This window comes from Nanorana parkeri, unplaced genomic scaffold (assembly GCF_000935625.1).
Source record: "Nanorana parkeri isolate BGI_ZX_2015 unplaced genomic scaffold, ASM93562v1 scaffold759, whole genome shotgun sequence".
In the NCBI taxonomy this organism is placed as follows: Eukaryota; Metazoa; Chordata; class Amphibia; order Anura; family Dicroglossidae; genus Nanorana; species Nanorana parkeri.
In genome coordinates, this window is record NW_017307027.1 from 484,049 (window position 1) to 496,803 (window position 12,755).

Genomic DNA, 12,755 nt, shown 5'->3' on the forward strand with positions numbered 1-12,755 from the left:
GCCCCAGTGCATTCCGGCCCGATTGGTGCTGGAACGCACTGGATCACATTCCGGCCGACTCACTTTGTTTTGCGGTGGGGGGGCGTGGCGCTGCATTTAAGTCAATGGCACTGCAGCCACGTTCTCTGGCTGCAGTGCAATTGCCCACACTGGAACATGTGGCATGTCGGTGCCTGCATTCCGGTCCGGAGCAGTAAAAAATAGTGCATGCAGCATTTTTCTTGACCGAACCGGAACGCAAGCACTGCAGTCGGAGAGCGTGGCTGCGGTGCCATTGACTTCAATGCACTGCTACGCCCCATCCCAAAACAAAGTGAGCCAGATGGAATGCTATCCAGTGTGTTCCCATACCAAACAGGCTGGAACGCACTGGGGCTGGTGTGAACTAGCCCTTATAGTGTACCTTTTAAACTAAGCCTAAACCTAACACATAAACAACTAAAACCTAATCCCTCCTGAAACGTAAAGCTGAAATCCAGTCAAAAATAAAACAATGAATAAGCTGTTGAAAAAGAAAATACAAAGCAGCTTTTGCTACAATACTTTTCTGTAAACTAGAGCTGTCCCATGCAGCACTTTTATCTGCTACAAGATGTCCTCAGTGTTCTAGGTTGAATGATGACCTGCTTGCCTTCAACTCTCTTTCTCTGAGCCCAGGCTGTCGAGGATACGCCCTCAGTCTGTGAATGGACAGTGAATGAGAAGCAGCATAGTGGTGGGCTCATTTCTGTCACTCTGCTTTCATCTCATATCAGCATGCTTCTTAGGCTTTTTCCTCTGCTGTACAGAGCTGAAGGCTGAAATGGTAAGCACCTATTCTCTAAGGCTGTACCTTAGAGAATACCTTATTTAATGAATTCAATAAACAACATTAAGGTACTTTTTTTAGCATATGAAAACCCAGCGGCTTTTTGCTTATTTCCCTTTTTTCTGCTTTCTCTTCACTTTTGAAACTTGGATACTTAGTTTCAAATGAGGGTGCTTGCCATTTGCGGTTCAGTCTACTTTAATCAAATCAGTAGTACATTAAAATCAGTAAAAATGCCTGTTTTAATATTTTTTATATAGGGTATGCTTTATACATGAAATCCCTTATGCAAGATGCTCTTGAGTTTTTACATGTTTTTCAGTGGTAGTTTACTGTTTTGTTCAAAATGGCTTTGCAATTGTCTTATTGCTTCTTATATAGATTCCTTAAAACACACAATTATATTCTATCCAGACCCCCGGTAAATACTTCTAAAGCTGGGTGAAGATAGGCAAACATCTTCCTAAAGCCTTATTTGTTTCCTTTATTTCAACTTGGTGATCCCACTAGTAGCATGGAGCAGGAAGCGTTTTATGAATGCAGAAGACTCTCCCCTCTCCTCTATAACATAACGAGGAAGCTGTTCTTTAGTCTACAGGAGTACTGGGACCAATGATGACTTCTTGTACTCTCTGCCTGTGCTGACTGCTATCAGTTTGTTTGATTTCTGGCAGGATCAGCAGGCATTTTTTTTTCACTTTTAGTGCACTTTATAAAGCGATCTGCGTGGATTGCTTTACAACGCGCGTTTTGACAGCTGCCGCCTTCTGAATGCCTGGTTTTTGTTTTTAATTTATTTTTTTTATCCTAAGGGGGGTTTTGCATTACAGTACTGCACCACAACTACATGCCAATTGCTTGCCACACGGTTCTGGCGCGGTGATATTGACTGCAATGGTCACGTTTGGCAAGAGGCACCGCCTACCAAACCCAACATGCTGCATAAAGTGTGCCCCGCCTGCTGTATGGGTATCAACCTATGCGGCCACCATGTTGGGCTTTAGGTGGGCAGTTGGGGGGTGGTAAATACAGCTGCTTTTACCGCCCCTTTGCCGCCCATGTAAACAAGGCCTAACATATATCACAGTTTGGTCTTGGTTTTTGCCCTGAGCATGCTTTTCAAGCTTGTATCTTGTACATTACAGAATGAGATAGTGATTATGCACAGATTAGCTGTCAGTGTGCAATGGATGCTTAAGAAGCAACAAAAACATAAGAGACTCAACGATGATCCTGGGACATAATTTTATCATACTGTCCTTTTGTTTGTGGATACAGACATTGTTGCCTGGGGCAGAAAAACTCAAATGAGAAACATTCCAGGAAACTAGTGAATTTGCTGTATTCTTGTATACAGAAATGCCCAAACATTATTGACATAACATAAATTCTGTATGCGCCTGGCTCATCTGTGGAGCTGTTTTCTAGACTCTGTTTAGCAATCATTAGTACAAACTGCCAATTTAATATTAATGTAGATGTGGGCATTGAATCCAAATTCATAGATGGTTTTTAAGTGTTGCTGCACATTCTTTCTTCCCAATATTATTCTGTTGATTTTGATTCATTTTCATTTAGAAGTTTATTTTAATCAACATCAGCCTTTATGATCTGTAAACCTTATGGGCACGCTTCCACTCTCACTTTTACCATGTGCATGGCTTGTCTTTAAAGTGACATTAAAGTCACAAATATTTCCCCCTGCCCCCCACCATGCTGCTTTAAGGACTTACCTTTAAATGATGCTTCCTTGATCCAATCATCTTCTTTCCAGTAGTTTTCAGCAGTCCCTCTAGTGCTGGTGCCAGTCTCTGATCCAGTGCTGACTGCTGTGTCTTCTGTGTCCCACGGTGTCTGTCTGACGTGCACGCTCCCAATTACTTGCATTCCCCTCCACTGTGTCTCTCCTCTTCTCCATGCCGAAGATCTCTACTGCGCATGCGCCCGCTCCATCATCCTGCTCGGCCGCTCGAGAAGCTCCAGCTCTTCAGACGGGAGCGAGCGGCAGAGACACAGGTAAGTAATTACCTTTTTGGTAACTTTTTTTTAAAAATGTTTTTGTATATATCTACTGCTTGCTAATAGTAGATATAACCAATAAAACCTGAGCATTTCGTTCTATTTTAAAGCAGGAATCCAGGCAAATCAAATCTTAACCCTTGCAGGGGGACTACCCCTGCACTGCAAGGGTTAAGTGCTTGTTTTGTCTAGGGAGTAGTTATACTTGCCTAAACCTCGATCCCGGCTTGCTTCTAGAACTTGCTCCCTCTCCGCTTTAGTGATCTAAGGTCCTGTGAGTCATCACGTTCAATACAGTGTATTGGACGTGAGGATGCCAAGGGACATACCATCGATGGAGCTGAGGAGGAGACAGGCTCAAGAGAGCGATGAAAGAGTAAGCTGATATCATGGTTCAGGTGAGTAGCACTTAACCCTTGCAGTGCGGGGATAGCCCCACCTCAGCAATTAACACGAGAGGAGCAGGCGTGGAGGACGGCTCAGCTCAGCTCATCTCATCAGGGGGCTCACTGTATACTGTTTGTACACAAGGACGGGAGGGCAGCCTGGGACTGCAGGGAGGAAAGCACATGTCCGTGGTGGAGATGTTTCCCCCTCCCCTCTTTGAAATGTCCCCCCACCAACTCCCACCGCCTGCACTTTCCCCCCACATGGTACATTGCGCTGTATAACGTATTGCTGGGATTTGTATTCTATAGCTGATGGTACATTGCGCTGTATAATGTTTTGCTGGGATTTGTATTCCTCTAAAGCTGAGGCACATTGTGCCTTATTTGTGTATCACTCGGCTGTAGATCCTCAAATCATCTCTGAATTGGTGCCGACACTTTCCTACCCTCTGGAGGGTGGATACTTTTGTTCCCTATGGTGTGTTGTGAAGTAGCCGCCACTCCAAGCTCGCTCCCATGATGGACTACAATCTCAATACAAACTAGTAGTCCATCACTGGAGCGATTTTTTTTTTTGTATCCGATTAATCAAACTTAATAATCGGATCACTAATTGATTATGAAAATAATCATTAGCTGTAGTCCTAGTCCATTGCGGTTCAGAGTCCTGAGGCCATTGCGTTAGTGCATTGAACTGCATATACAGTATATCTACATGCACACATATATTGTTTTTATTTTTTCGTTTCAGGTGAAGGAGATGTAGGTGTATACGGGGGTTTGGGTCTGGAAGTGGAGGTGGGCGGGTTGTGGGGGGCCCATCCGCAAAATCTTTCCCAGGGCCAACTTAATATTAAAGACGTCCCTGGGTATGACCTGTAATGAACTCTATGATAAGAGGTACAAGAGGATTGGCCTGAATCTTTCTGTGCTTTTATTCTGGAAAGTGTAAGAGTTACAGATTATGGTATATATGAAAAAGAAGATGTCAGGAAAGAAATCTGTTTTGTTTTATGTTTGAAGGTGCATGCTTTAGGACTGTTTCCTATTTCTTGCTCTGCTACCTGGTATGTCACTGACCTAGGACAAGTATGTGCATTACTGGTGTCCCAACACATCACTGGAAGTATGCATGCTCCTGAGCAATGACTCACAATGTAATGAAGGAAATGAAAGGTTGGATGGTTGCTTTGTAGTCTGCACCTTGAAACACAAATATGACTTGACAGTCCATGTGCTGTTGTCTTGACAGTTTTGTTAATAAGCGGAGTTTTCTTTAATGTGCCATTATTGAATTATGAGGAATGATGGGGGTTCTGCTCTGTTACAGAGGTCTGTGTAACATAGCCAGAGGCTGGTGCTACAGCATTTATGTCACCAGGCTGTCTCACGATAGATAATAATTCCTTTCTTATTTCTTCTCCGTTCATAATGTAATGTTTGGCTACAGCCAGGATACTTGAGCTACCCAGAAGCCCTTCCTTGAGCACTATAGGTGCAAGAACATTTCATGCTAAGCTGTGACAAGAAGACTTTCAAATATTGCCGAACTGGTGTTTTGATGATATTTGTATTTATGTGATTCTAAAGGATAAAGGATAGCTGCTGTTTTTGTACAGATCTTTTATCTGCCCTCCTTTTGGCCTGCAGGTACCACCTTCTGTGTACATCCCGCTGTGCAGAGTCGGTGTGAATCTTATTTGTTTCTTGTTTTGGCCAGAGCTCCCTTAATGCAGGGATCCTCAAAGTTCTAAACTGTTCTGCAGACTTTGGGGCTCATTCACACCAGGTTCGTTGAGCTGAGTTATTTAGCATAGAGTAATGCTGGCTCAATGCAAGGTCACATAAAAAAACAATTGTTCTCTGTGTGCCATGTTCACACCATACATATATGGTGGTGTACGTTAAGTAAAAATGCACTATGTCTGCATTTTGTATGTAGAGCAGCATGCAGCACCACATGTCAACAATAAAGTTGAATAAATAGTTTTTGGTAACTTGGGGTAAAGTTAAAAAAAGTAAAAAATGTGATACACCAGTGTATGCATGTTGTACAGAGCATTATGCACACAGGCTGGTGTGAACAGGCCCTAAGGGGGTGAGCCTGTGCCCAGTGGGAGTAGAAATGCTTTGACATCAGTGGGAGTTATTGCCTCCAAGCTCGGTGGAGAGTAAAAAAAATGACCTAGTACCTGTGGTCAGTGAGTGGAATAGTGCCCCATTGTTTGTTTCAGAGGGAACAATAGAGTCCCATTGTTAGTGTTAGCTGGAGGAATAGCTCCTTATCCTTGGTATCAGTGAGAAGAATTGTTCCCCATTGCTGGTATCAGTGGAAGGAATAGTGCCTCATTACAGGTATTAGTTGGAAACGTAGTGCCCCATTGTTGGTCTGAGTGGGAAAAATAGTGCCCCATTGTTGGTCTCATCGGGAAGAATAGTGCCCCATTGTTGGTCTGAGTGGGAAGAATAGTGCCCCATTGTTGGTCTGAGTGGGAAGAATAGTGCCCCATCAGTGGTATCGGTGGAACGAACATTGCCCCTTCATTGCTATCCGTAGGAAGAATAGTGCCCTATCATCGGTATGGGTGGGAGGTATAGTGCCCTGTAGTTCGTGTCAGTTTATAGAATACTGCCCCATTTGTGGTGTTAATGGCAGGAATTGTGCACCTTCTATGGGCTCAATGGGAGGAACTGTGCCCCATCAATTGTGGGAAAGGGAGGAATAGTGCCCCAAAGCCAAGCAAAGGGCTACAGTTTAGGGTCCACTGTTCTAGTTTCCCAAAACAACTTCTTCCTCAGTTCAGCAGAATGTGTAAAATAACTGGGACCTGCATGATGCAGCAAGGGAATCATTATCATAAACATTAACCTCCTCAAATACCTGCATTCCAGTGGAAAATTTCAGTTCAGAGAAAATCTTCTCATTCAGAAAGAGCAACTAAAATGGTAAGCAGCAATTTTTGATCATGTAACAAATACTGTATAAAGTAGGTGTTATCCCAATTATGCTGCAAACGTCCTCATCGTGACATGCCTCTCAGTCTTACAATGCAAAATCACATGAGCTCTGTAACTAAGGAGGCTGCCAATGACTTTACTAATCTGAATTTTGCAATAGTCGGTAGTCATTTATTTTGATGCTGGAGGGTGGCTGCTTTGGTAATTTATTAATCCCTATAAGTTTACCCTAAAGTTCCAAGCATGTATATGTTTTGTTTATTTTTAATACAATATATTGTGTTACAGATGGTAGAGATAGCTGGGGTATTTGAAGGATAAAAACAAGTCACAGAGAATATGTCCGGGAACAATCAGTTCCTTGGCTTTCAAAGGTTCACAGAACAATAAATGAGAGATGCCGGGTCATTTTATTTCACATAATGCATTGCTGGGGAAGAATGTTAATACAATGCAAATGTATACCCAGCATTACAATGCAGTAAATGTTTCCCTTTTATATCTACTTTATCCGTATTTTGGCAAATACTAAGGTTCGGATATGCCGTTTGCAGTCTGTTTATATGCTGCATTCAACATTGCATTATCCAGCCTTGTAGAATATGTCAGACATCTATAAACAAGGCAATGAGGATATCATTAAACAAAGCATGTAAGTATGAGCAACTTGGTACTTTCTACATAGCAGAACCCCCCCCCCCCCCTTTCAAGCAGTATGATAATTATACCCAGTGGGGCATCATCTTTTCTTTGATGTGCTCACATGGGAGGACTGAACTGTACAGAATGTCACCCATGCTAATGCCCTCCTCACCCACAGCAAGGTCCTTTGCTTTAATTTCACTCTCTAGAGCCTCCCTCCGCCCTTTTGAGAAGCCTACCAGGATTATACGTTAATTAATTTGACTCTTTCATTATAATCATTAAGGGGGGCTTACGTACAATTGTATGAATGTTCATCTCCTTTTTGTATTAAACAAGTGGATTATATGTCTGGAAAGTTGAAAGAAAATTTGTTTCTATTGTGTTCTATTAATATCATTAACGCTGAACTCCAGGCAACTAGATAAACCCAGTTGAAATACAAAAATGTGTCATATGTACCTTCATATTTTCAGTTCTGTTCAGTTACTTTTGTGATTCAGGCACAGTATCCAGACAGTCAAGGCTCTGCTATCTCTTCCTTGTTAGCACATGTGAAAAGCATAATACCTGACAGGCTGCTAGTGCTAATTTCTCTGTCCCTGGTATGGCTGTGTGGGGGGATTGCACAAAAACATATTTAGGTACTTATACTGACTGCACTAAAATAATAAATGTAAAGGTTTTTTTTAACAAATCCATAACTTTGCTAATTGGTGTTTTGGGGTTTTAAACATCTTTCTGAAGTTTGAAGCTTCAAATTGCACTTTGCTTTAGACAGCATTCGCTAGCAATTTCCTTTAATTTACTTGTTGGTCTGGTATTGAGGTTTTGTTACTGAAACATGACAAAAAGCGTGTTCTTTGCATGTAGGCAGTGTTGGCCTCCGCCATTCTCTGTGGTTTGTTGAGACTGGTAAAATTCCAACAAATGGCTCTGCAGTCTGCTTTTATGGTATATGGTACATCCTTTGTATCCCTTGTATTGTGATGTTCACCATAGCAATAAATAAATTGTATAATGGAATGGATATTTTACACTTTCATATGTATCAAATTTTTTCAAATATTATTACATTTACAGGTGAAACTCGAATAATTAGAATATCGTGCAAAAGTAATTGCAGTAAGTGCTGCAAAAGGGGCCCAAACCAAGTACTGAGTACATATGCATGCTTGTACTTTTCAGAGGTCCGATATTGTTCTATGTACAATCCTTGTTTTATTGATTGCATGTAATAATCTACTTTTTTGAGATTGTGGATCTGGGGTTCTTGGGGTTTTCATGAGCTGTAAGCCATAATCATCACAATTATGACAAATCACGGCTTGAATTATCTTGCTTTGCATGTAATAAGTCTATCTCATATATATTAGTTTCACCTTTTAAGTTGCATTAGTGAAATAAATGAACTTTGCACGATATTCTAATTATTCGAGTTTCACCTGTATTAGTACATTTTTAAATTATGTAAAAGTCAAAGTTACCATGGTCAGTCTTAACCAGTCATATCACCATGAACAGCTGGCAAGTCAGGGTTACTATCAGTTACTGTCCTTGTTTGTCACCTAATGTCATAAGACCCATCGTTATTATTATACAGGATTTATATAGCGCCAGTTTGTGTTGCCCTGTAAATAGTAAATAATATTATGCCTCAGAAGATATCCATAACACAAGTGAATGTAATGGGAATCTTGTATCTCATTTATTTGTTTTGTTTTTTAAAGGAAAAAATAAATTATATATATAAGATACACTGAAATATGGCAGTTGGGCAACATCCATTGGGGAGGGGAGAAATGTTCAGGAGGCCGAGCAGGTCAGGGGGGAGAGCGTTGTGAGTGTGTCACAGGAGGCCAAGCTCTCCTCCTGCACCGCCCCGCTCGGCCTCCCGTGACAACGAGTTAGGATGGAAAGCGGAGTACAAGCGCTCATCGATAAGCTGATCGTTTAGTGTTTGTAAATAATTGAGGACACAGTATGTTTACTGTGTCCCTAGTTATGAATGAATAGGAAGTGCCTCTACATCACTTCCTGTTCATTCATGATTGTGGAAATAGTAACTCATACTATATCCTTAATTTATGAATGAACAGGAGTAAAGAGGCTTCCTGTTCATTCATAACAGGGGCTGCAGAAAAAGAGATTTAGGATTCTGTGTCCTCAATCTCTTTATCTATTTCAAAAGGGAAATATCAGGAGTCTGTTTCGACCCCTGATATTTCTCCAGAGCCCCCGACAGTAAAGCAAAAAAAAATAATTAAAAAAAAATGTAAATATTAAAACATTTTTTAAAAAGGTTAGAAAAAAAAATGATTTTCAGTTTCGGCCTGACAATTTTTTTATTTTTGGTTTCAGTCTAAAAATTCCATTTCAGTGCACCTGTAATACTGTATATGTATGTACTTGTGTGTGTGTGTGTGTGTGTGTGTGTGTGTGTGTGTGTATATATATATATATATCATAATTTTGTTCATCTATTTGTATTCCGATTCTGCACAACTTCTGAACCTGAATGCCTAAAAGTTTGAAGCAGACAATTCAAAGTTTGGAAAAGTATGCTTCGTTTGAACTATTCACATTTGTCTGTTTTAATGCATGTGTGTATCCACTGAAGTAAACACGACTTAAAAACACACACATCAGTGCACATGTTTACATGCGTTGATAAACATTTTTACCCACTTTAAAGTAGAGTGCAAAATGAGTCACATTGCATGTAAAACATGTTGACCTTTCATCAGTTTTTACATCTTTTAATTGCTGAAACAGCAGAATAGTGTCCCCATTAGGGATATTTCAGTAAAACGGAGTGTGTGGTTACCTGTATGCTATAGAAAGGGTTAGCTGCCCCACAACACAGTGGATGTCTCTGCTTGGTGTCTCTTCCAAAGCCTGAAGGATAAATAGAAAGGTCAAAGTTCCACCCAGTAATAATTATAGTAAAGAACTACATATAATAAAAGAGGTTTATGTGGATGGTCCAGAGAGAGGAAAGTAAGAGAGATTGTTTTCTCACCTTGGGGTGCCCCCACCTCCCTTTCCATTAACAGTTCAGCAGGTGTAATATACATTTTTGCACAGGGCTTTGAGATTTGGGCTGACCCTGTGGGGATAAGGCCCACACTACTGGATACTTTTCACCTCTCGCCAGGTCAATTTCACAGGTGCTAATTCACTTTTTCTCCCCCTCACCCTCATGTCATTTTCCTCTTCCTTGTGACTCCCATCCCCTCCTCCTACGTTTCCTTTTGTACTTTTGAGTACTGCATTTATTTTCTTTTAATGTCAATCATTTTTTTTTCCTGTGTAAAACCTATATGCAACAATTTAAATGTTTTATATATACATGTGTATATCTTTCTTCTCAATACTCCACCCTACATCCTTTAATCACCCCTCTATCTTATATGTGGCCCAGGTCTCAACCTTGAAAAGCAAGTTGAAGAAGCAGTCTACATCAACAGGAGATGGAGTATCTCGAGCTTTTCTCAGAGCCCAGGCCACCCTGTTTGGTTCCTACAGGGATGCTCTCCGATACAAACCTGTAAGATATTGATTTTTCCATTTACTATCCTCTGTTTTATGTGTAAGCCTCTGTGTATTTATTGCAGCATGGTTTATTGGCTACCAAGGGTTTAAAGAACACTACATAAAAACTAATAAAGTCTGAAACTTGGGAATGAGTTTCCAACAGTATTCAAACTGCGTATGTAAATATACATACACTTGTTCATGAATTTAGATATATGACATATAAACTTTATGTTTATACATCAAATATGTGACCTAAAATACTGTATATGTAAACCCAATTAGTAAAAGGCTTTAACATGTTTATAGCCTTTCAAAATACATTTTTAATATTTTAGGTGTGCAGCTTTCATCAAAATATTATCTTGTGATCCTGCCATGAGGGTTGTTGTTCTGGCACTCCCAGTTATAACCTGTTTTCCAGTTGTGCTCCTCCTTTGTCACCCTGTCACGTGGGCTTCAGATGGAGCTACTTTCAGTCTGGAAATGTCATTCAGTTATTTTTTACATTTAAAGAAAAAGATGGCAACTAAAAGGTTTCTCTTATGGAATTTCTTGATAGGAAATAGCTGCAGGGTGAAACATTTCTTCTCACTATACTGTCTTAAATAGAACCAAACATGATTTGATATATGCAAGATTCTGAATTTTAAGTCTGGAGTTATTTTAACTGTGCTGTCTTCCACAAGAGAGATTTATATTTGTACCCTATTTAGCTTTACTTTCTCTGTCACTTTGGTTTGTGTAGGGGGTCCGAGGTCTGACAGTTGCTGCCATGTCAGTTGCCTGACCTCACACAGTTTCCTAGCTCCTAAGTGTGAGGTCAAATAGCTGCTAAGTGCGCAACTCTCAATAAATTAAGGCTGATTATTCAAAATCTTAAATATGCTCAACCATGACCGGGTCTCTTTAATTTAGAGGCCCATTCCCTGTTGGGTTGCAGTAGCGCACATTTTAACATGTGTTGCCACAATGCACGTTACTACTGTGTTCTGCGCTGTAGTCACATTCACCTTGAACAGCAGCCCAACACACTACACTAACGCAACTGTGTTACAATGCACTCCTGTTTGTTATGGTATGATATATAGAAAAATTAGAGCAGGTCCAATTTTGGCGTGCTGTGGTGCCTTGGCAGCCGCTGTAAATTAATGTATGGATATACAAATGAACACCAGACCACAATGTGAAAGAGTCCAAAGTGCCTTTAATTATATTTACTGTCACATAAAACAGCCAATACATTTTGGGGGCAACAAATTCCCTTATTAGGGCTTATAAATAGGTATGCACCCATACCGATACTAGTATCGATGCCGAGTATTTGGGCGAGTACTCGCCCAAATGCTCTGACGCCTAGCCCAATACTTCCGGTATCAGAAAGCCGGCCAGCGAGTCATTACACGCTGCCCGGCTTCCTGATTGGCCGGGAAGCCGGCTCCATGCTCCTTCGTTATAAGTGATGAGGGAGAATGGCGCTGGCTTCCCGGTCAATCAGGAGCCTGCTTCATGCTCCCTTGTCACCTCATGATGAGGGAGCACAGAGCCGGCTTCCTGGCCAATCAGGAAGCCGCGCGTCGCGTCATTACACGGCGCCCAGCTTCCTGATTGGCCAGAAAGCTGGCTCCATGCTTTCTCGTCACCTAGTGACGAGAAGCATGGGGACGGCTTCCCTGCTAATCAGGAAGCCAGGTGGCGTATCATTACACGCCGCCTGGCTTCCTCAGTGGGAATTCCGTTATCGGTATCGGTGAGTACAGAAAAAAAATATCAGTACTCGTACTCAATACCGAAAAACCGGTATCGGTGCATCCCTACTTAGAAGAATGGAAAAGGACTTGATTGGACTCAAAGGAGACTAAAACCAAATGAATTTATATCCACGAAACCCTCTTTTGGCTTGGAATTCTAATCAGCAGTTAAATAAATGAATTGCTACAACACGTTAATGTTTTGTAGTGTAACAGTGCAGCCGATATACCTGTATGGGCCCAAAAATGTTTCTGTTCTGATAACTTTTTCCAAATGCATTAAGTCCCTGTTCACACCTAGGTGTTTTGTCACTCAAAGGTAAGAGTGACAAAACACTCAAGACAGGGAATCCCATTCACTTGTTTTGAGGTCTATAAAATGCTCAAGATAAAGAATCCCATTTATTTCTATGGCCCCAGTTGTTTCCTATTGAAGTTTATGGGACCAAAAAGCGCTGTAATCTGCCAAAAACTAGCTAATGTACTTTTTCCAGTGATGAGGGTTTTTCTATTTGCGACAAAACGCTCAGGTGTGATCAGGATCCATAGAAATCAATTGGATTCCTTGTCTTGAGCGACAAAACGCCTAGGTGTAAACGGAGCCTTACATATTCAATTGTGATTGTTACTAAACAACAGTTTTTGTAGACC

The 12,755-nt window shown here is 41.0% G+C and overlaps 1 protein-coding gene across 1 annotated transcript in view; it reads left to right on the forward strand.

Annotated features, from left to right (window-relative positions):
* DENND1B (DENN domain containing 1B) overlaps nt 1-12,755 on the forward strand; it is a 191,639-nt gene that overhangs the window by 154,349 nt on the left and 24,535 nt on the right. The window contains exon 14 of the mRNA XM_018564545.1: nt 10,241-10,366. Within this exon, the coding sequence (XP_018420047.1) occupies nt 10,241-10,366 (126 nt within the window). The remainder of the gene's footprint in view (nt 1-10,240; nt 10,367-12,755) is intronic.